The sequence below is a fragment of the Podospora bellae-mahoneyi genome, chromosome 4 (genome assembly GCF_035222275.1).
Source record: "Podospora bellae-mahoneyi strain CBS 112042 chromosome 4, whole genome shotgun sequence".
NCBI lineage: Eukaryota > Fungi > Ascomycota > Sordariomycetes > Sordariales > Podosporaceae > Podospora > Podospora bellae-mahoneyi.
This window is the reverse complement of record NC_085883.1, coordinates 3,642,309-3,663,196: the sequence shown is the minus strand read 5'-3', so window position 1 is coordinate 3,663,196 and position 20,888 is coordinate 3,642,309. Positions and strand designations below refer to the sequence as shown.

At 52.7% G+C, this 20,888-nt stretch overlaps 8 protein-coding genes across 8 annotated transcripts; 2 read left to right on the top strand and 6 right to left on the bottom strand.

Annotated features, from left to right (window-relative positions):
- Nucleotides 1-18: 18 nt before the first annotated feature.
- Nucleotides 19-1,812, bottom strand: QC761_404690 (uncharacterized protein). The gene is made up of 2 exons (XM_062878750.1): nt 707-1,812; nt 19-651 (listed from the first exon to the last, which is right to left on the bottom strand). Exons 1-2 carry the CDS (start codon nt 1,444-1,446, stop codon nt 279-281), a joined length of 1,113 nt encoding a protein of 370 aa, XP_062732812.1. The 5' UTR covers nt 1,447-1,812; the 3' UTR covers nt 19-278.
- Nucleotides 1,813-4,035: 2,223 nt separating this feature from the next.
- CYR1 (cysteinyl-tRNA synthetase) lies at nt 4,036-9,644 on the bottom strand. The gene is made up of 3 exons (XM_062878752.1): nt 9,258-9,644; nt 9,107-9,199; nt 4,036-9,051 (listed from the first exon to the last, which is right to left on the bottom strand). The coding sequence occupies exons 1-3, from the start codon at nt 9,511-9,513 to the stop codon at nt 6,869-6,871; spliced, it is 2,532 nt and encodes an 843-aa protein (XP_062732810.1). The 5' UTR covers nt 9,514-9,644; the 3' UTR covers nt 4,036-6,868.
- Nucleotides 4,368-6,795, top strand: QC761_404700 (uncharacterized protein). The gene is made up of 2 exons (XM_062878751.1): nt 4,368-5,514; nt 5,589-6,795. Exons 1-2 carry the CDS (start codon nt 5,043-5,045, stop codon nt 6,611-6,613), a joined length of 1,497 nt encoding a protein of 498 aa, XP_062732811.1. The 5' UTR covers nt 4,368-5,042; the 3' UTR covers nt 6,614-6,795.
- Nucleotides 9,645-9,745: 101 nt separating the features above from the next.
- QC761_404720 (uncharacterized protein) lies at nt 9,746-10,420 on the bottom strand (the record flags this gene model as incomplete). Its single annotated transcript, XM_062878753.1, has 1 exon — nt 9,746-10,420. One exon carries the CDS (start codon nt 10,418-10,420, stop codon nt 9,869-9,871), a length of 552 nt encoding a protein of 183 aa, XP_062732809.1. The 3' UTR covers nt 9,746-9,868.
- Nucleotides 10,421-14,587: 4,167 nt separating this feature from the next.
- QC761_404730 (uncharacterized protein) lies at nt 14,588-15,394 on the bottom strand (the record flags this gene model as incomplete). The annotated part of the gene is made up of 2 exons (XM_062878754.1): nt 14,588-14,875; nt 14,927-15,394. The coding sequence occupies 2 exons, from the start codon at nt 15,392-15,394 to the stop codon at nt 14,588-14,590; spliced, it is 756 nt and encodes a 251-aa protein (XP_062732808.1).
- A 429-nt stretch (nt 15,395-15,823) lies between these two features.
- LUC7 (splicing factor) lies at nt 15,824-16,933 on the bottom strand (the record flags this gene model as incomplete). Its single annotated transcript, XM_062878755.1, has 2 exons — nt 16,742-16,933; nt 15,824-16,674 (listed from the first exon to the last, which is right to left on the bottom strand). The coding sequence occupies exons 1-2, from the start codon at nt 16,767-16,769 to the stop codon at nt 15,824-15,826; spliced, it is 879 nt and encodes a 292-aa protein (XP_062732807.1). The 5' UTR covers nt 16,770-16,933.
- Nucleotides 16,934-17,085: 152 nt separating this feature from the next.
- GPI16 (Subunit of the glycosylphosphatidylinositol transamidase complex-like protein) lies at nt 17,086-19,510 on the top strand. The gene is made up of 3 exons (XM_062878756.1): nt 17,086-17,605; nt 17,666-18,066; nt 18,118-19,510. Exons 1-3 carry the CDS (start codon nt 17,235-17,237, stop codon nt 19,197-19,199), a joined length of 1,854 nt encoding a protein of 617 aa, XP_062732806.1. The 5' UTR covers nt 17,086-17,234; the 3' UTR covers nt 19,200-19,510.
- Nucleotides 19,511-19,528: 18 nt separating this feature from the next.
- Nucleotides 19,529-20,668, bottom strand: QC761_404760 (uncharacterized protein; the record flags this gene model as incomplete). Its single annotated transcript, XM_062878757.1, has 1 exon — nt 19,529-20,668. One exon carries the CDS (start codon nt 20,666-20,668, stop codon nt 19,529-19,531), a length of 1,140 nt encoding a protein of 379 aa, XP_062732805.1.
- Nucleotides 20,669-20,888: the final 220 nt, after the last annotated feature.

Here is a 20,888-nt window from a genome sequence, read left to right as displayed (position 1 = left end):
GCTATTGTTCCCAATAGGCTTGAGAAACCCAGATGGGAGCTTTAGTCTGCAGTTTAAAAGCAGTAGATTGGTTATATATACATGGTAAATACAATATTTACAGATCGTCCTCCCACCATACCCAATTATTTCAATCCAAACGCTCTTCCCCGTCCCCTTTCACTATACTCCATAGCCACCAAAAATACGTATCTCAAATGACCCCTGGGGTACGCAATAAGCTCCTTTTACTTGGTCTCCCACTCTTCCCACTATAACAATCCAGAAAGGTCAAGACCTTACTGCCACAGAACTCCACTCTCCATATCCTGGCCATCTCTCTTGACACCCAAAAACTCCTTCAACCAACACTGCGGATCCGGATTGGCCATCGGAATGAACACAGCACCAGCACACTTCTCCTCCTTGGCGCAACGATCTAAGCAATCCGCCAAACTCAGCACGTCGCCCTTTACCAAACCCAACACGCCATCACCGCCAGCATAGTTAGCCCCGCACTGCCGTCTAAACACCTTTTGTTGATTATCAACGGTAACCGTGTAATCAAGTCCATCCGCCGAAGGGCAAGAAAGCGAAACTGTCTTCCCCGACGCGGTGGTGGCCGTCGACAGTGTGAACCCCCCTCCATCATCAGGATGAACCACTGGCTCGCTATTGACACATGTTAGCACCAATGAAGCAGCTCTTGCAGAAGAAATCAACATACCTCTCTGCCGTACCAGAGGTTTTTATCTTCCCCGTTGCCACCGCCCCCAGCACACCCGCCAAAGCAATGATAATAGCCACAAGCAGCACCAGCACCCAGAATATCGACCTCCTCACCAGAGGCTTCTTCCCAAAACTCCTGCTGCGCGCACGGGGAAATGACCTGTCCGGATCCGACGGGTTCCGGCTGTGTCCGTTCCTCGGCCCGCTCCCACCGCCGCCGCCGCCGCCAGCTCCGGGAATGTATCCTATTTGTGGAACCCGCTCTACATCCTCCGCGCTGTTGATGCTCCACGCGTCTCCTAGCGAGTGAACACCTGATGGTCTCGGCTCGGGTATTATCGTCCCCTGCCCGGCGGTGTATGTCGTCTGCGTGGGTGCTGGAGTTGGGACCGGACTTGGGCTTTGTTGCTGATGTGCTTGGAAATACTGGACTGTAGATGGCGGTGGGGATCTCGACTGCTGTGGGGGGCGGTGGTGTTGGTGTTCCTGTGTGGCTACCTCGGGGTAGGTCTTTTCGAGGTGAAGCGGCGGCTGCTCGGTGGTGACCTCGGGGAGGTTGCTCTCGTTTTCTTGCTGTTGTGATGGTGACAAACGGCCGGAGAGGATGGAGGATTGGGACTGTGGAACATGGATGACTTCAGGGTAGGTTGTCGAGTTTCGCTCGGCGGCGTTTGGTGGATGGTTGGGGATGTGGATGAGCCCGTCGTGGCCGGTTTGTGGTGTGTTGTTTTTCTCCATCTTTGTGTGGTGTTCCAATGGGTCCCCAATCGCTCGTTACCTGACCTTGAAGACGTGAAGCACTGCTTGGTGTCTCGTCCAAGGGGCAACAATCAACAAACCAATGTGCCAAAAGACGAAAGATGCAAGACGGAAGTTAAGAACAAAAGAAAAGCCACCAACCCAACATCGTGGGTGAATCGCCGTTCGACATGTGTACTGTAAGATATTGGCGAGCGTGGTGGAGCTAATGAAGGCCTGCGGCGTGAATTGCTGCGCTGCAACCCTTTCCCGCTGATTCCCCACAGAAAACGAGAGCTCTTTGCCCAAAGCAGTCTCGTGGTGAAATTGGCGGACAGGGGAGCATGCTGCTGCGCCGCTCTATCGGGACGCTATAGGCAAGAAACCTTCCTGAATCGGGCCATGCCCAGTGATCTTTGCAGGGGCTGAGATCCTAACAGTTAGTGCTGCGCTGTCGTGATCTGCAGTCCCGCTGCTCTTGCGATTTGCTGGTGCCTGCGGCTTGGAGGATAAGAAGAGGCTGTGCTCCATCACAAGCTCGAGATCTGTTGCGATGGTGTTTCTTTCTTTAACAACCGCTAAAGCCCAACATGCAGATGAAGATGCTGCGGCCGCTGAAACAAAGACATTTTCACTACCTACGAATTGTTGCAATTGAGCTCCCTTGTTGGCGTGACTTCGAGTTTGCCAGGGACGGACTTTGACCCTAGCCAAAATAAAATTCCTCTGCGAGCCTCACAGTCTTAAGAAAACCTCCAAGGATGTTTTCCTATTGAGATCAATATGAAGCTCAGATCTTCGGTATTGCCATCCATCAAAGTCATGTGACGCTCTTATGTCAAGTGATGGGATTATATCCGGGTTAGGGTTATTTTGACGTGGGGATGGCTGACGTGTAAGGGTTGCACTTGACGTAGGATATTCGGACAATTCTGGTGGAAATTCCATACGTTTGGCAGGGAGTCCAGAGGGTTGAGAGGTATAAGGGGACGTCGTGGGCATTGTACCTCTTTTACCATCCTTTTCTTTTCTTCTTTATCCGACAATTCAATATTTTACCTGTGACCTACGCCTGTACCCAGGTGTAGGCCCTTACCTGCCACGACGATAATCAGGGGTTCCAAAGGGATCGAGGACATGAAACAACACCCAAACGATAACAAAAATCACAGTACACAAATTCGGTACAACATACCCCCAACAATACAACCAACAGATGACCTTGATAATCCAGGATTCGTAATTGAACCGCAACTGCCGAAACTGCTCTCCATCTAGCCCTTGACGTGACCAAATCCTTCACCACGACAACAGCTACACAGGTCTCCGTTCACGAAAGGCAAATATCCAGAGACACGGTACACTCAGAGGGGTGGTTGGCTTGGCTCCTCCTCCGGGCAGGGCCCTAGATCAAATGACCCTTGTGGTCCGACCACTGCTGACTCCATGAGGGCAGGGCAGTGAGCGACAGGATCTTCGACGAATGATATCGTCACGGCGGACTGATCTTGTTCTTTTTGAGATTGGCCGCAATACCAAGGCACGGAAAGAACATGGGCTGCTTTTGCCCATGGACACAGCAGGACGTGTGTCTTGGGAGTCGACCGTCTGTAATGACAGGGGTTCATTGGTTTGGTTCTCAGTTCCAACCCCGGCGTCATTGGGAGGTGATTGCTCGACATCCGCCTGTCCCTTCAACCGCTCCGGACTTCCACCATATGCATTGCCTGTGTAGGAGAGCATGTGTTCGAGTCCAGCGACCGCATTGCGTCGTTGCCAATAGCGAGGGTGAGATTTACCCCAGCGCACATGCCTGGAAGGTCGGAAGCCAGGATTTTCGGCACGGGTTGTAGATGAAAAATGGGTGTCCTCGGCTTTTCGTGTCAAAGCGGAAGAACTTGCTGCTAGACTGCCATTCCCAGACTTGTAAATGGCCTGTTAGCTGTCTTAGTGTAGGTAACAAAACAAACCATGCATTATGAGAAAACTCACCAGATCTATAAAGATATGCATCGTGTTGCTCATGTCATAGACTCAGGAGCTGCTTGCACAGAAGTCTCAAGATGATGGTATGGGTCGCAATGTTTCACGACGGTCCGGTCTTCAAGTTCCCTAATCTCGAACTTGGAAGACAACTCCTATGAGCTGTGCTGGACTATGGAGTAAATAAACACCAAGGAGAAAGTTCGCCACTTCCCACACGTGCTACCCATAGCGCCACGGGGTCCGCTGACGGCTTTGGCCGAGGACGCGCTTGCATCAGACGGGATTTAGCTTGAATTTAATTCGGAGGGTTGAGAACCCGGAATCTGGTTGCAAGTCCCTAGCTGTCCCTAAAAGACGCTTGTTGCATAGTGTGTCAATTGTAATGGTATTGTCCTTCACCATTGCACTTGCTGGGGCATTGTCTTCCAGCCGGTCTCGAGATTGCTCTTTATCCCCACCGGTTGCGTCTGTGAGAATATGGGCTTGGGATAAACACCAGAGTGGATTTGCATATTCAAGAGAAAGCTTCATCCCAAGTCGTAGTATTCATGGGACTTGATGATTATAAACCACTTCGCTAAGTCCATAACACACGGGGCCGCTGTCACGGCCTATTGTCTGGAGATTCGTGCTGAAGTTGACTAATATTCCGTAGTTCGGTATGTGTTGATCATCGGGTACTCCGAACATCAACGGCCTGGGGAACTTGTGATGATTCGGGTGGCTGATGAAAGCGTTGCGGCAACATCCACTGTGCTGGTGCCAGTGTCCGGTAGCGACGGCGGAGACGATGTTGAAACAAGCTCGTCGCTGGAACTTTCTACCGGAGCTAAGTTTTGAGCTATTCTGCTAGCGGGGGAGTTAGGGTTCAAAATAGTAAATATGTGGGCTACCTTTCTCCCGTTGATCCACCCATCCCCTCTTTGCTCTTGGCAAACAACTGGGGTATCTATTCAGCCCCTGCGGGGTTAAGATGCCAAACATGGTTCTCTCTCCTGGGCATCGTCAACAACAGAGCACCCTTCTATGCGAAAGAGTTTTCCTGAGTATCACGTATTCGGGCTCTTTACCCTCTGTTAAACCATCGCGCAACTCCTGCTCAATTCTGCACTCATGCCAGAGATGCAGTGCATCGAGAGGCGCAGTCGTCCTTGGATCTGGCCTCCGCGAGGATCGGTCAACAATGCAGACACTGGCTGACGAGGCTCTGCCAACTTTTCAGCTGCAAGCCCTCGCGCAACACAACCAAGACGCCACATCTCGCTTTTGTCCATTCACTGTGCTCCGCAGACCCCCTCGTTCTCCATCTGGCTTGTTTCCTTCCAATCGGAGATCAATACTATGCATCGTTATTGCCTCCCAGCCGTTAGCCATGGCCCATCTCCAGCTTCGAGGAAACTCGGGGAGGGTGTGACGAATCTGGTATGGAAGATGCATGTCCAGGGTAACATGAAGACCGTATATATTGCTCGAATCAGCGGAGCCGATCACCAAAGATGGACCCTCGATGTCAGTCTTCCATCTTTTTGGGGTGACCCTTCTCCGTGTATATCTCTTCTCCCGCCAGAAGCTCTCATCTGAGCCTGGAGTACATAATTATATTTCTCAACATGATACCCCTTCGATTCCTCCTCAGTGCCGCCCCTGTCCTTGCCTCCGCACATGATTTCTCCGCACCGCCGGACAGCTCCAGACAGCAAAACCCTTCGCTCGAAACACGCGGGGAAGGATTCATCCGCTCCCCGCTTAATGTGCTGCCCAACCCAGCGCCACCAAAACTGATCCGAGGCCGACAAAATGAAGTTGCCATTGAAAACCAGTTCACCGGAACCCGCTACGGCGTCGACATAGAGGTCGGGACACCAGGGCAAAAACTGACGCTGGTTCTGGATACTGGCTCGCCAGACACTTGGGTGAACCCAACATGTGACACTGCCAATGTGCCTGACGACTGTCGATCGTTCCCGGTCTACGACTGGAGCAAGAGCTCAAGTCTGAACGCAACGCGCGTGACCGACATCCTCGTGTATGGGAAAGGGAATGCGACAATACAATATGTTAGAGAGAGTGTCAAACTTGGAGGTGCGTCAGAATCTCTTGCTGGAACGCCATGCTCTCGTCCGAGCTGTGACTTATGTTGATCTTCCACATGACAGGGGCCACGGTTAGAAACCAGGTCATCGGCGTAGCCCTCGAGTCCCACGACATCCCCTTGGGAATCCTTGGCCTCTCACCCCCTATTCGAGGAGTCAACGAGTATCCTTACATTCTCGACACGATGAAAGACCAAAAGTTGATCAACTCGCGAGCCTTCAGCATGGATCTTAGAACCGTCGACTCCCCCGAGGGAGCGCTCATCTTTGGCGGCGTGGACACTGGAAAATACATCGGATCTCTAGCCAAGCTCCCTATGCTGCCTCAGAACCAAACTCCAAGGGGAGCGGACAGATACTATGTCACCATGAGCGGCGTGGGACTAACATACCCCGACGGTCTAGTCGAAAGATCACAAGAGCTTGAAGTTCCTGTTTTCCTCGATTCGGGCGGAACACTCAGCCGACTTCCCCGACGAATCTACCAAGCCTTCGCCTCCAGCTTCGCAGACACCCAATATGACCCCTCGACCGGTTTCTATTTCCTCGACTGCAATGTTGCTGATCTGGAAGGCTCCATTGACTTTTACTTTGGGGATAAAGTGATCAACGTGCCCTTCAACGATTTCATCTGGCACGTTCAGGGGTACTGCGTGCTGGGCGTGCTCCCAGATGATGACGGGGAGCCGGTGCTAGGAGACACCTTCCTGCGAGCGGCCTACGTGGTGTTTGATCAAGACAACAGAAACTTGCACCTGGCTCAGGCGGCGAATTGTGGAAGCAACATCATTGCCATCAGCACGGGGCCAGATGCTGTGCCCAGTGCGACAGGCCGGTGCACGGCACCGCCTCCAAGACCGACGTCTGGGAACAATAATCTGGATGTCACTGCTGAACGTGGCCCTACGGCGACCTTCACCGGTGTGGGCCCCACAGGTATCGATATCGGGCCCGGCCCAGTGGCCACAAGGGTGAGCGGGACGGGCCCGCTGGGTATCAACCCAACCGGACAGTCTAAGGCTTATTCCCTCAAAATTGATGTATGGAAAGCTGTTGTGGGAGCTTTGGTGGTGGGGTTAATCATGTAGTTGCGGGTTATCGTCGTTGATATAGCAGTGTACATAAGACTTGGCGAGGAGAGATAGACGGCTGGGTTTGGGTTCCTTTAGAGCATGCGCGGCGTTCAGGGCTTAGGGGCGAGTTTGTATTCCAACTTTGATTTCGATTGTGCGTCTGCTCGATTCACTATTTCAAGGCAGCTAACAGCGACAACATAAGTTTTCTATTTCACCCCGAAAAGTAGGCAAGATACCTAGTCGTCTAAACTGCAGCTGATAGCTGACTCACGCCTTGCCTCCAAACTTGGCAAGATACTCTTCGTGCAGTTTCTTCTGCCTGTCCCAGTCCTTCTTCAACTTTTTGGCCTGGCTTTTGGGCACTGGCTCACCCCCCTCGGCCAGCTTTGTCGGCAGACCGTCAGCATCCCACTCGGTATATTTGGGGTCGTCCTTGAACATGTCTTGCGGGGCCACCTTGGCCTTGGCCCACTTCTCCTCCTCGGCCTTCTCTCTAGCCTTCCGGGCCTCCTCCTTTTGCTTAGCCTTCTCAGCAAGCTGGGACGCTTTCTCCTCTCTCGCAGCGATAAGTTTGGCAGCAGGCACAAACTTGATAAGACTCGGCTTATCGGTTTGATCATCGAGCTGTACGCCAAGATCGGTCAAGTCATAGTCGCGGATACGGTCACTGAGGGCGAGAACAGCCTGCTTGACTTGAGGCTCTGAAGCAAGGGTTGGGACGACGGCCCGTAGCTCATCGCGGAGACGGGAAGTGGCACGAAGATATGGCAGTGCCAGCTTCTCCACGTCCTTCTCGCCACTCTTCTCTACTTCGGCAAACTCGGCTTCTGGGGAGTGCTCGAGAGCAGATTGAATCGAAGAGGCAGAGAGGTGAAGCGATTGAACATCGGCTTTAACCTTCTCGTACGCAGCAGCGTAGGGCTTGATCGCTGTTTGGGGGTCGACGTCAGCCGCAGCGGTAGCAGAAGATGACCCCCAGCCGAGGCCATCGTAAGGTGGCTTTGCGGTAGCGTCCAGGCCAAAGATACCTACGATCTTTGTCACCCAGCGGGCCACCGCCTCGACAGGCTGAAGATTGGATGACTTTGCCTTGTCGTTCATGTAGATGTTGGCGTTGCGGACCAGGCGCAGGATCACTTGCATGGCACCAGGAGTGTCGAAGGAATTGCGAAGTGCCGCATCGAGGTCCTTCTTCGCTTGCTCAAGGTCCTCAATGAGACTGTTTCCGGCGCCTGTGAGAGACAGGTACTTGACACCATCGGTTGGCGCATCAACTTCGGCAAGCTTGGCCTTGATATTGGTGAAGAAGTTGTCGACAGTATTCTCCCAGTTATCGGCCTGCTTGCGCATATCTCCCGAGATCTCCACACCATCGTTCCATCGGCCCATCAAAAAGACGATGCGCATGTTTCGCGCTGTATATGTGGTAGCCAGCGCGTCTTGGATTGTTTGAAAGTTCTTCAAGCTTTTGCTCATCTTGCTGCCGGCAATTGAAAGGTGACCCATATGCAAAAAGTAGTTGACCCATGTGTGCTCGCCCTTGCCGCACTGGTGGAAAAAGGCCTCGCTCTGAGCCAGCTCGTTGTCATGGTGAGGGAAGGCAAGATCAATGCCACCCGAATGGATATCCATGTTGTCGCCGAGCTTGTCAGAGGCCATCACGGAGCATTCAATGTGCCAGCCAGGTCTCCCCTGACCCCAGGGGCTGGGCCAGTATGGCTCACCGGGCTTGCTCCGCTTCCACAGTGCAAAATCGGCGTCGCGTTTTTTCTGGCCGCCTGAACTCTTAGACAAAGAGCCCTCTCCTTCCTCCTGCAGGGCCTTGTCGTTTCTACTCTCCGGGCGCAGTCTTGCGTAGGTATTCCCAGCCTTCTCAAAGGCACCAATATCAAAGTAGACTGAGCCGTCGGCCTCATATGCAAACCCCTTCTGAATGATTTGCTCGACAAAGGACACAATCTGGGGCACATACTCAGTCACCCTCGTGACGGCGGTAGGCTCCAGAACATTCAAGGCTGCCATGTCATCATTGAAGGCCTTTTCCATCCTCTGAGTGAGGTCAGTGAAGATGGTCTGATCGCTGGTGTCGATCGTCTCTTTGTACAGAGAATCGAGATAGGGAAGCAGAATATCTTCAGCACCGTCAAAGCCGGAGGAAGTCTGGAGGGACTTGGCTGCCGAGTCCATGTTGTTCAGGTGCATCTTGATCTTGGCCTCGGCGTCCCCTGGCCTACCCTCTCCACTGAGGGTCCCTCCTGCAAGAACCTGACCGTACGCGGCATCTTTACGCGCCTGGTAGTTGTTCTCATCCAACTCTGGTTGACCCTGGGTTACCAAGAGGGGAAGATTGCTTTGCGCATACGCTTGGAAGGCCTTGGAGACGAGATCTCGGAGCTGCTCGGGGGTATACGACTTCTCTTTTTCCAAGTCAAGCAAGCGCTGTCTCCTCGCTAAATCGATAGATTAGGCTCCAGTTTCAAACACAAGGATAACGGTCAAGTGTACCTTTGATGATGATCTTGTCGTCGACATCAGTATAGTTCATCACAAAGTTGACTTCGTAGCCGAAGTAGTCCTGGAATATACGGCGAATGATATCTGAGATTTTGATTAGATTCAGAAACTAATCAAGGTAAATGTTTGCAACAAACTATACCGTTGGATAGATAGTTTCGGGCATGGCCCAAGTGACTGAGGTCGTAGGTTGTTGGCCCGCAAGCATACCACGAGATTTTGCCGTCGGTCTTGGGTACGAAGGGCACCGGCGGACCGGGCTTTAGAGAGTTGTGGACTGTGATAGACGCCATCCTTGACTGTGAATAAAATCGGAAGTACCTCGGGGGTTGCCTGGCGATTGGCGTCAACTTCTTCAATGAAGAAAAAAATGGTCGTGTGCCGGCGATGGAGCGCATGCAGGACCTGGGAGAGTTGCAGTTTCTGGAATGACCTCTAAGGGGTCAAATCAGTCTAGCTGCGTCGCAAGTGTCTGGATGTAGAATAGGAATAAAGGTCACCGTGGCCGGTTGAAGATGAGTCAAAGCCGTGGTGTTGCGACATCTCAAACCGCTTTGGCGGGGCACCTGCCATTGGATTGTTCCCCACCACAATGTGGCGCAGCTACTCAGCTGGCAAGCTCACCCCAGCCACACCCTGCCCAGGCACTGGGAACGCAGGACAAGACACATTGTTTACTACTTGCAGTACTGAGGGCATATTAAGAAAAGGAAGGAAGTTTAAACACAAGGATTTGCCTCTTATGCTGCTCTCTCATATTTGTAACATCTCTTGCAGCTTTCGCGTCACCTCATCAACGAGATCACCATCAACTGCATCCAAAACCGTGAGACCCAACTTCTGCGACACAATCTCGATATTCCCCCGCTTCCTGTAATCCTTGTGGCAGCACACAATCAACTTGCCTGACCTTGCAAAAAGCCCAAACTCCAACAGGCTGATGGGCGCGTCTGTCTGGGGCCCAAAATACACCACCACCAGATCGGCCTGGTTCAACCTGTCAAACTCCCATTCCACCTGTTCTCGGAAGGGCGCAAAGTCGATGTCTTCCTTCCATGAGCTGTCCCAGTCCGGTCGAAGGGGGTTGAACACGGTAATGGGGAGGTGTGCAATGGAGTGGAACAGTGTGTCTCGCCACTCTGGCCCATCAGTTCGAGTGGTTGTGCCGGCCAAAAAGACGGTTTTCTTGCCTGTCACGGATGGGCGTGATGGGGCTTGTATGAGCTGAGCTTGTGATGGGGTTGCCATGCTAAGATATCCGACGTTCATTGCACCCGAAGAAGATGTGATGCGAGAAATGCCCATGGTTTAAGTTGTGAGATCCAGCCGAGATATACACTCAGGGCAGCATTTGGCCAGTGAGGTCAAGTTAAGGTTTGGCGAGATCTGCGCGAGCATGGACCAGCGACCCACTGCTTCCCCGGCGGTGAGTTCCTACAGCGTGCCAATTCCCTGACGAACGCGGCCTCGACATGTCGAAATCTGTTTGCTCAAATTGTTAAACGAACATCTCCACATCGTTAAGGGCCCAAGGTAAAAGTCGGCCTTTTCTTAGAGTTTTTTTTAATCCCAATAGCATCAAGGTGGCTTTGTTCGTTACAACAAATTTCCCCACCCAGCTGATCCAACCATGGAAGTGCCTAAAGATGGCGCTGTGTCTCAGGAGGCGCCTGCACCGGCACCGAGAAAACCCTTCATGATGAGGCGAACAGGAGTCAGCGGGCTTTCCCCCCCTCCATCTCGCACATCAGTTGTCGAAAGTGAGACTCGACTCTGATGCCACCCCCACCCCACAGCCACCCGTCAGTGAAGAGCCCTCGATTATGCACCTTGAAGAAACGATCCACGTGGGTGACAAGAAGGCGTCCAAGAGGTTGTCCAACGTCCCTCCGCCAGAAATTCAACGAGAGTTTGATACCGCTCTCAACAGCGAGAGCTACCCTTCCCCCTAAAACCTCCGTACTGCATTCCTCGCTAACAATCATATACTAGATAAAAATGGTGCGACTGTGTGTACCAAAGGTTGCATGCTTCCTCCGGGCTACCAGCAGTTTAACCATCCCGAGTTCTCCTGGATTTGTCCCATTCGCTATTGTAGAGAGCTATTTGACGCTCTTTTTGGCCTAGGGAAGCATTTTAATGTAGGCTTTGCGGCTGATACTGGAAACCATGTCGGCCCTGGCTAACCATGCCAACTACCCAGATATCACACCGCGCATCTCGTCTCAATGACAATATGGATGGAACCCTTTCCGAGCTTGGCAAATATGACAGTGCTACAAAAGGCGACGGGGTCCTTCACGGCGGGTACGTGAAACCACCCCTTTTAGTATTCAAGAAACCCATCAGCCTCGCCGGCGACCCCATGGTTGAGCTGAGCGTGCAGAGGGCTAGAGACCGTGTCGCGAAAAAGTTGATACAGAGGCGGGGCTTGCTAGCTCCCCGTGATGAAGAGGAGTCCACGCTGGACAGCCCATCCCCTGCCCCATCTTCAACTCGCGCCTCTACTCGTTCGCAGACAGCTGTAACACCTCTTGCGGCTCCTGCCGTTCCCACTGAAGGTCTGACGACAACCGAGGATAACCGGCCCTATACCATGTGGCCAGACAACAACGGACAACTCGTCCATATAAATAGTGCCTTACTTCCAACGGTGTACCAACTCGACAGCGCGGTTACCGACCGGCCATGGATCTGCCCCATTCAGTCCTGCCGCTGTCTTTTCAAAGCATGCCATGACCTCGGTCGGCGTTTTTCAATCCGCATCCACCGTGGCATCGGGCTGAACGATAACCTCGACGTGACGTTTTCTGTTATTGAGTGTGTGGGGGGAGGGGCAACACGCTGGAGGCCCCGTAGGTTGTATCCCGCGGCCGCTGGAACAAACCCGAAGAAATGAGCCTTCGCAAGGTCCCGTACTTCAAAACATGGGTGTGGGTGCCCGTGGACGACGATGGTCAAGAGGTACTCAATGTCCCGTCGCATGCCGAACCTGCTCGACGACAACAGCCCGGGCGACAGTCCGATTCAAGCGAAAATGGCGGCATGGAAGACATCCCTGAAGATGATGTTGGCCAGGGGAAAAGAACTCGAGATGATACAGAGGAGGAAGAGGATTCATACCTGGAAGGACCTGCGGCCAAGCGCTCCCGCCTTGTAACCTTGAGGATCCCACAGCAACAGCAAGCAGAAAGTTCCACCATCGTGATACCCGGTGCCAGGCCCATTCCTCAAAACGACCTTGAAATGGAAGAATGGGAGGTCGGCAGCCCGCATGCTCAACACACTTTTTCCAGCTCGTACCTCTCGAAGCAGGTTGCTATTCCGGGACATGGGAACTTGTCGATTCAAGTCTTGAATATTGCTTCCGTCACGAGCCATGTCTTTGCCGCAGACAAAACCAAGACTCGGGTGTGCATGCTTGCGGCTGGGAAATCGAAGGTGCTGTTTAAAGAAGGGGAAAAGCAGCGAGGAGGGCGCCGAGGAGTTTGTGATTGGAGCTGGTGGAGTGTTCGTAGTTGGAGCAGGAAGGCAATGCTCGGTGATGAATAGATGCTATGCTGACGTGAGGTTGCAGGTGACGAGTTGCGGGATATAGGTTTTGGATAGGAGACGGGGGCGGTTTCGGGGCATTCATACCAACGTCCCCAGTGTTCGTAGGATGAGATGAGCTAGAGGGGCATTATGAGACCCATCTGTGTGCGTTGTTTTCGATACCTCGCCCATTTTTAATTTAGATGTTCTGACTAAGGCAAGGTATGTTTAACATACCATATAGTTCATCAATAACAACTAAAAGCTTATTTGCATCGATTCCATTGTTGTTAAGATCAGATCGAAGGTAGCTAGCTCCTTAAACGAGCGTAAATTGCTGCAGTTTTATCCCTACATCCCGCAACGCATCCGGTGAGACCTCGAGCAGGTGTGGTTCCCTTTCGTATCTAATACAGGGGATACCGCATTCCTCTAAAACTTGTGACGGATCGGTTTCCAGTGTTCTGTATTCGTCATTACGTAGACCAGAACGAAACTTATTGATTTTATTTTCGGGAAGCACGTCCTTGCGATATCTCCAGTCGACAGTTCGGTAGTGTTCTGGCAATGCTCCCGTGATAGCTTCGCCATCCATCAACCCAACAACGAAGCAGCTTCCTGATACCTGCTACTGATTTTGCTCGTCGGGAGATGAACCATCCCTTACTTTAGGTGTCAAAACAACCGGCACCTGACAACCCAAAAGCACACATACCATATCGCCAGCCTTTACCGAGGAAGATGCTACTCCAATATCCCGATCTACTGTCCGAAAAACAGATCTGCCTTTCATCCTGTCGCCAATCTTGGACAGGAACCTCTCCATGCGTTGCCATGTCGGATCATAGAGACACCATATCTCGTGGAAGGACCGTGCTTTCCAAATGATGAGCATGAGTTCTTTGGCTTCTTGTAACGAGAACAAGTCAGGTCTGTGAACCATTGTCTCTTGCCCAGCCTTGAAAACTTCGCTGAGATTGCCATACAGGAAAAGCCTACACCAGGCCTCCAACCACGTCAGACCGGTGCCTGGCAAGAACCATTCTTGTTCATCATAGTTGTCAGGTACATGCTTGCACCAGGACCGGATGCAGTCGAATACCATGTAGGGCTGGCCATCGTAAGATCTTTCATCCTCCCAGCGGTCAACCCTTTGAACTTCTGAGATTGGTACACCGTTGGCCGTCAACACGCCATCGCCCACGTATTCGACCTGGGCTGATATCCAAGCAGAGGCGCTCCAGATATTTTCTGAATCCGCTGCCATCCTCATGGGCGATGACCAGTCAGGGACCCAGCTAGGGAGGCTGTCCAATTCAATGGCAGAGCGATCACAGGATTCAAGGAACCCCAGACTCCGCAGCTTGGTGGCCACTCGAACCGCAAAATCGGTGAAGATAGTCGCCGGGTTTTTGTCGTAGTCCGGCTTGATTCCCAACTGGCGGTACTCGGGTGGGAGCAGGCCCAGGTTGGCGTAGATTGCGTCCCTGGGATCTTTCCAGTTCAGCTTGCTGTTATCGAACCGAAGCCGGTCAAAGGACAAGAAGGCGCCATCATACAATTTCGCACAAATGTTACAGACCAACTCGCTGCCCTCCTTATACTTCTTGTCCATCTCCTGGGTCCATACTCTATATTTATCCACGCAGGTGTAGGGTTTCACTGCCATCCAGCGGGGAAAAGTCGCGAAAAAGTGCCAATCGAGGTGCTTAAACCCGCAGACAAGCACTTTGTTCTGTGACAGTTTCACTTCCTGCCGTACCCATAGCCTTGTGAAGTACTCCCTGTTGGTGAAGTGACACAGGTTCAATAACGGCCAGGGCCATTCGAATTCATAGGGTACCGATGCATCTGCCATGGGCGCGTACTTTGTCTTCTCCAACAAGTCTGTGGTCTTCATCATCTCATCGCCCCAATCGACATTTATGCTACCACCGATCAGGTCGACCCATTCCATCGCCTCGTCGCTGTCATCTGCGAATGGACCAACCCATTATATGTCTTGGCGGCCTTGCGGTAGGTTTCACCCATAAACGCCACTTGATGGCTACGTTCTGCTACATTTTGCTGGTCAATGCATATGGCGTCAATCCTCATGGATATCCATTCCTCTTTGTCCCTAAGGTGTCGGAGTGCGATCTCGAGATTTTGCGTCACCATGATGATGTTGTGGTTAGGGTCAACCTCTTCATAGTTCGGTGCCCAGCAGTTTTGGACGAAGACAGGCTGTGGGTTTTCCTAAGAGCCCCAGACGTAGGATAACGCGATGTAATCTACTTTAGGCGCAATAGCAAACTCCTCGTGTACTATCGAGATGAAGATGTCGTCTTCGAATTCGGCCGGTAGGAGAGAGATCCATCTGAATTCTTGTTTGGGTGGGTCCAAAGGTTTGTATTGAAAGGTTGTCTGTGCAGGCAAGAGGCCAGAAGGTTCGTCGGTTGGGTGTTGTAATAGTGTTGATAAACCGTAATATCGACGGTCGAATACGGGACCCCAGTCAGGCTCCTGTCTCTTCTTTTCCCTCTGTCCCCTCTTTTCTCTCTGTTTCTTCTCTGGGTCTTCCTCTTTACACGACTCTTCATCACAGAGCCCCTCTTTCTTATTGGGGTTTTCCTGCTTATTAGCCTCGTTCGCCTCATAAAAGTCTTCTTCCTGTCGTTGCTCCTCCTCTTCACAGGGCTCTTCTAGCCCAGAGTGCTGCTCCTGCTCAGCCACCGGTGCCAGTGCAACAGTTATCGTGGTCATGGGGAGTTTATCCGGTGGAACAAGCCATGTACAAGTCTAAAGCAAGCAGTGCGTAGACACAATGAAAGAACTAATAATGCATGCCCATCACATCCCATGTGGGTTTCATGCTGACTTTAGACAAAATCATCCGCGTTGAGCTTGGGAAGGCAGCTGCTCGCCAGAAGAAAAAAATGTGAGATGAAGCAGCTGGATATATTTAGGCGCTCAACATGTTTTTCTTACACATAATTCTGTCTTATGTTGGTTGGGGCGAGGCCTTTGTGTGTGGCCATCTGTGAGACCATAGCCGAGACAATTCCAACCAATGAAATCAAATTGTGCCCAGAACGCAACATCTGTACAACTCCAAAACGCCTTGCCAATGCAACCTGCAGTAACAGTCTTAGCCAAAGAATGAAAATACGACCGGGCGTCCTGCAAAACAAACTACCACCCTCTTCTTGGCCCTCTCGGACGGAATCCTCCGCCGGCACGGGGGCCTCGTGGCCCCTTATTCCAGCCATCACCGAATCCTCCTCCCGGCCCCGTGGGAACATGGCCCATATCGTCGTCCATTTGCTGCACTCCTCTTCCATGCCCGCCGCCACCTCCGCCGCCGCCCTGGTACCTCCCTCTCATTTCCTTGGGGAAAGATTCGTACGCCTTTCTCATCTGGGCGAAGCCCAAGTGCATTTTGCCAAAGAAGTGATCGGCCAAACGCCTGTCATTGTCCAGCCTGCTGAGATAGGCACCACACACATCGCACACCTGTAGCTTCTGATGTCCCGAGGGCCCAGACGTCTCACTCAGCGCCTTAAGCTCCTTCTCTTTGTCTGCCTTGGCCGCTTGGGCGTGTCGAACCTTGTAGTACTCGTCGTAAGCTCTTCCTACTTCTCCCGTTTCAGCCAGAATCTCCACCTCCAGGAGGCCATTCGCGATTGTTGAGCCGAGGTCAGAGATAGCCTTCAACAGCGCGTTGGTTTGCCGGACTTCATCAGGCGTCTTTTCTAAGCGTCGCTGGAGTGTGTCGATGTTACGGTTGCAGGCATCGATTCGCGAAGACAGGTCGCGCAGGTAGTCGTGCTCGAAGCCGAGTTTCTTCTTTTCGGGTTCTGGGAGGGAGTCGTACTCTTGCTTGAGCGGCTCGGAGTGGACGCGAGGGCAGGGGCCAAGATCTGCCTTTGTGTTGGTGAAGAGGTCGTGGGGACAGGTGCCGACGAGATAGGATCGGCAGACTTTTGGGTCGGTTAGGGGAAGCTGGGCGGCGCGGGTGGTGAGGTTGGAGCCCATCAGCTGCTCTAAAGGAGAGTTAGTGACATGGAGGGAGGCAAGGAAGAATAGCGATAGGACGGGATGAGGACTGACCAAGAAGCTTTCGTTGTTCAGCTGCCATGGTTCCGGCCGGCTTTGGGAACAGACAGGCAAAAATATAATGGGAAAGATTGAATGTTGTAAGTGACGCGAGGTTCAGGTATCAGAAAAATAGCGATGCAAAGCGCTGACAACTGGTTATTGGTTTGTATGCTGCGCTGATGTCGACGTCAAGGTGTGGCTGGGATGCTTTTTGGAAAATAAATTGATGGTTGAGTTCAGCCGCGCTGCAAGGCTGCCGTTGCTGGAAAATGCAACACGCTGGGAGATGTGGGGTCCACCCGTTACTATGGGGCTCTAATTGACCCCTGGGCGCCGCTCGGTGTCTGACAGTGGCCGTCATCTCGTGCGTGCGTCGCGACAGCTAAGACACACACCCACGATGCACTGGCTTCTTGGTCCCTGAAATACATCAAACTTTTTGTCTTCTCTTGTACCTTATGTGTTGCCCGGCGCCAATGGACGGACCGCCGTGATTGTTTGGAAAATGCGTCAACTATTTTCCTTCGCTTTGCTCTCGTTCGTTTCCTTTTCCTCTCTTCTTTCTTCAGCATCCGCCGCCGCGGCAGACTACCACGAACAGCTCGTCCTCCGACCACTGCCTCTGTCGGCACTTTTAGCAAGCTTCAATTTCCGATCCAACACTTCGCTCTCCGAGTTTGAAGCGCACAACTTCCGATTCTTCCCTCGATCGCTTGGACAAATTCTCCAACATGCCGGCACCCAAGAGCTGCACCTGAGGTTTGGCCTGGGGAGGTGGGATTCCGAGAGCTGGGGCGCGAGACCATGGGGCGGCACCAGGGAAGGGGGAACAGGCGTCGAGCTGTGGGCTTGGCTACAAGCTGCAACGGACGAGGAGTATGACTCTTCACAGTGATTTCCGTTTCGCTCCCACGAACTGACAGCTTTGGGCTACAGGGCCGATCACAAATGGCTGACGCTGACGAATGCGCTCTCTGGCCTCTTTTGCGCCTCGCTCAACTTCATCGATGGCACCCGAACCACCCGACCCGTTATGTCCTTCCAGCCCGAGGGCGACCATCCGAATATGACTGCCGCTGACACACATTTGCTCTATGGCGTTCTGCCCCATGAGGTGGTGTGTACCGAGAACCTTACCCCTTTCCTGAAGCTTCTACCATGCAAGGGCAAGGCGGGCATTGCCACCCTGCTCGATGGACACAAGCTGTTTGATGCCTCATGGCAGAGCATGGCTATTGATGTCAAGCCTATCTGCCCCGCCGGTGCAGAGTGCGTCTTGCAGATCGAGCTGACCATAGATATGGTCCTTGATATTGACCGGTCCAAACGGCCGAGGGGTATGGGCTTTCCCTGATTTCGAGGGACTGTCATTCGCTAACATGGTCCAGGTAACCCGATTCCTAGGCCCCCTCCCGGCCATGAGCTCCCCTGCAATACCTCGAAATCGTACCACGCGCCCGACACATGCTTTCCGACCGATCACCAAGCCAACCAAGACTGGACGCTGTCCCAAATCTTTGGCAGAACGATGAAGGGAACATGCCCCTTGACAGACCCAGCCGTTCCACCGGTTTGCCTCCATGTTCCGGATTCGCGCAGCGTTTTTCACTCCAATGGCGTCCTCGAAAAGAAGAATCTCGACCGGGTTTCGCGCTGCTTTGAGATCCAGCCAGACGTTGATTTCGAGATTGTGCTGCCGGCCCCGGAAGATGAGTCAGCTGTTGTCGTCAAACCAGAGACTCCATTGCTATACGCCGAGCGCAGCTTCACGGGCCATGGCCAGGAACGCGGTGGTGTGCAAACCATCCTACACAACCCAAGTCCCGACACGGAAGTCGAGTTTGTCTACATGGAGTCCCTTCCGTGGTTCATGCGCATCTACCTGCACACCATGTCCGCTCGTATTCAGGGGCAGACCGCCAAGGACGACTCCTTGATCAAGGAGGTCTACTATCGCCCGGCTGTCGACCGCGCAAGAGGCACGCAGCTTGAAGTGCGCATGCGCGTCCCGCCAGCATCCACCGTCTTCTTGACTTACGACTTTGAGAAATCCATTCTCCGATATACCGAATACCCCCCGGATGCCAACAGAGGGTTTGATGTTGCGGCTGCCGTCATTACCATTTTGAGCCCGGCTGCCTACAACCTCCGAACCACGTCCTTGTTGTGCAGTTTGCCGACCCCGGATTTCAGCATGCCATATAACGTTATCATTTTTACTTCTACAGCTATCGCACTGGCATTTGGAGGCGTGTTCAATATCCTGGTGAGGAGGTTCGTGGCTGCGGATGAAGGGCCTGAGGTGGGTCTGGCTGCGCTCAAGAAGAGGATTCAGGGGCGTGTTGGTTTGTTGGTGGAAAAGCTCAAGAAGGGCAAGACTGGCAACGCCTCAGATGAATCAGGCACAAAACCTGACAAGCTTGAGACCGTTGACACGGCCCAAAGCATAGAGGGAGCTTTGAAGGAGTGAAGACGTAGAGGGGCCTTGGCACTATGCGAATAATAGAACAGTTGGTCCAATAATCGCCTGAACCATTCTCGGGTGTTCATACTTGCCACTACGCAAGCTTTACCACGGTTCGATGCAAAACAGCACTCAAGTCCGGCGCATGTCCTGCTTGGCAAGAATCACCCAAGATGAACATCAGCGAAAACTCCAAGCGGTGTGTAGAGCATGTAGAGCACCTTGAAGGAATTTAGGAGGTAGAATGTCCGCAAATAAAATGGACGCCGTCGATTGTTTCCAGAAAGAGTGTTATATCCAATGCCGCTGTATCCAACCTCATAGACGACGTTTACCTACCCTTCAACGTCCTCAGCCCAATCTCCAACCGGCTTCACCCAACTGGGACTGACCACCGTGTTTGTAGCGGTAGGGCCTGACGACGGTAGCACTGGAAAGTCCTCAGTTGGCTTGGGCTTTTGAGTTGACTTAGTTGTGAGCGGTTGTGACACGGCCGAGGGCTGATGTCCGCCCTTGTTTTGTCTAAACGCCTCCTGCTTTTGTCTGTATGCGTCGTCCGCTTCGAACAAGGTCCTCCCTTGTTTGTTCTGCCTAGAGCTGTGTTTTCCAAATGCATCGCTTTCTTGGTCGACATGTTCACGGCTAGGCTCCTGGGAAGCATACCTGCTTGCTCCCAACCCTGATCCTGTTGATCCCTTTACTTCGCGATTCGCCCCCTTTCTGAAGGCGTCCGCTTGATCTAAATCCACCTTGTCTTGGTCCCATGGTGCTCTCGTCCCTTTACGACCCTTGTTTTGCATCCGGTCTGCATCATACTTGTTTCTCTCCACCGGCGCCGGCTTCGGCTTGGGCCCATCTCTCGGCTTGCGTTTTCTCAGGCCAGCAGCCTCCTGCTGTTTGCGCTTCAATGCCTCTTCTTCGCCCTTGGCAACAGCAATGGCGTGTTCCTCCTCATCCTGTTTGATCCGTTGGAACTTCCGCTCCTTCTCAACAGAAGCAAGTCTTTTCTCCTCCATCATCTTGTCGGACTCAGCCTGACTCATCCTGGAGCGTTGCATACCGCCACTCAGCGTGCGGATATCGCTCGCCGCGGCGGTGTTGTTGTTTGGCTTCAATTTCCCCCTGTGGACATAGCTTTTCGGACCCGACGGTGCGTTCGCCGGTGTATTGGTGGTATTCGAGGGCGCCGAAGCAGATGGTGCCTTGGTAAAAGACCTGTTGTCGTTGCTCTTGTTGTTGGATGCGCGGGATCTGTCTGGGTAGTTATGTCTTGACTGGGCTAGTCCCCCGAGTTGTGCGCGAACAGGAGGGTCTGGTATAACCTCTGCCGCTGGTTGTTGAGGAACCTCGGCGGACTCTGGCTTGGAGGTGGTCACCGGCGGGGGGTCGATGGCCTCTCCCTCGTACGAGACTGGTTCGATATCGTCGGCAAAGAGGTCATCATCGGTGCGGCCGCCGAACTGATCTTGGTCCATGGTGAATAAGAAAAGAGTTGGGTGTGTGTTTTGATATCTATATTCTCCGGTCCCAGACCGGATACAAGCTGTTGTTGGGATGGCAAAGATACTTGGCAAGAATGGGGACCAAAACATGCGACGGTGTTGATGTTGTTGTTGTTTGGATGCACCCTGAAGTGGGGGAATCGAGGGAGGGCTTTGGTTCGAGTTCAGCCCACATCAGACAAGGCTTGGCACA

What these genes read in the sequence shown, in the direction of transcription:
- CYR1 (XM_062878752.1), bottom strand. Translation starts at nt 9,513, where the DNA reads ATGCGCTCCATCGCCGGCACACGACCATTTTTTTCTTCATTGAAGAAG. An exon ending in CCGAAACTATCTATCCAACG is followed by an intron (nt 9,200 to 9,257) that starts GTATAGTTTGTT and finishes TCAAAATCTCAG; the next exon opens with ATATCATTCGCCGTATATTC. An exon ending in CGACAAGATCATCATCAAAG is followed by an intron (nt 9,052 to 9,106) that starts GTACACTTGACC and finishes CTATCGATTTAG; the next exon opens with CGAGGAGACAGCGCTTGCTT.
- QC761_404700 (XM_062878751.1), top strand. Translation starts at nt 5,043, where the DNA reads ATGATACCCCTTCGATTCCTCCTCAGTGCCGCCCCTGTCCTTGCCTCC. An exon ending in AGAGAGTGTCAAACTTGGAG is followed by an intron (nt 5,515 to 5,588) that starts GTGCGTCAGAAT and finishes TCCACATGACAG; the next exon opens with GGGCCACGGTTAGAAACCAG.
- GPI16 (XM_062878756.1), top strand. Translation starts at nt 17,235, where the DNA reads ATGCGTCAACTATTTTCCTTCGCTTTGCTCTCGTTCGTTTCCTTTTCC. An exon ending in CAAGCTGCAACGGACGAGGA is followed by an intron (nt 17,606 to 17,665) that starts GTATGACTCTTC and finishes TTTGGGCTACAG; the next exon opens with GGCCGATCACAAATGGCTGA. An exon ending in CCGGTCCAAACGGCCGAGGG is followed by an intron (nt 18,067 to 18,117) that starts GTATGGGCTTTC and finishes AACATGGTCCAG; the next exon opens with GTAACCCGATTCCTAGGCCC.
- QC761_404690 (XM_062878750.1), bottom strand. Translation starts at nt 1,446, where the DNA reads ATGGAGAAAAACAACACACCACAAACCGGCCACGACGGGCTCATCCAC. An exon ending in ACCTCTGGTACGGCAGAGAG is followed by an intron (nt 652 to 706) that starts GTATGTTGATTT and finishes ATGTGTCAATAG; the next exon opens with CGAGCCAGTGGTTCATCCTG.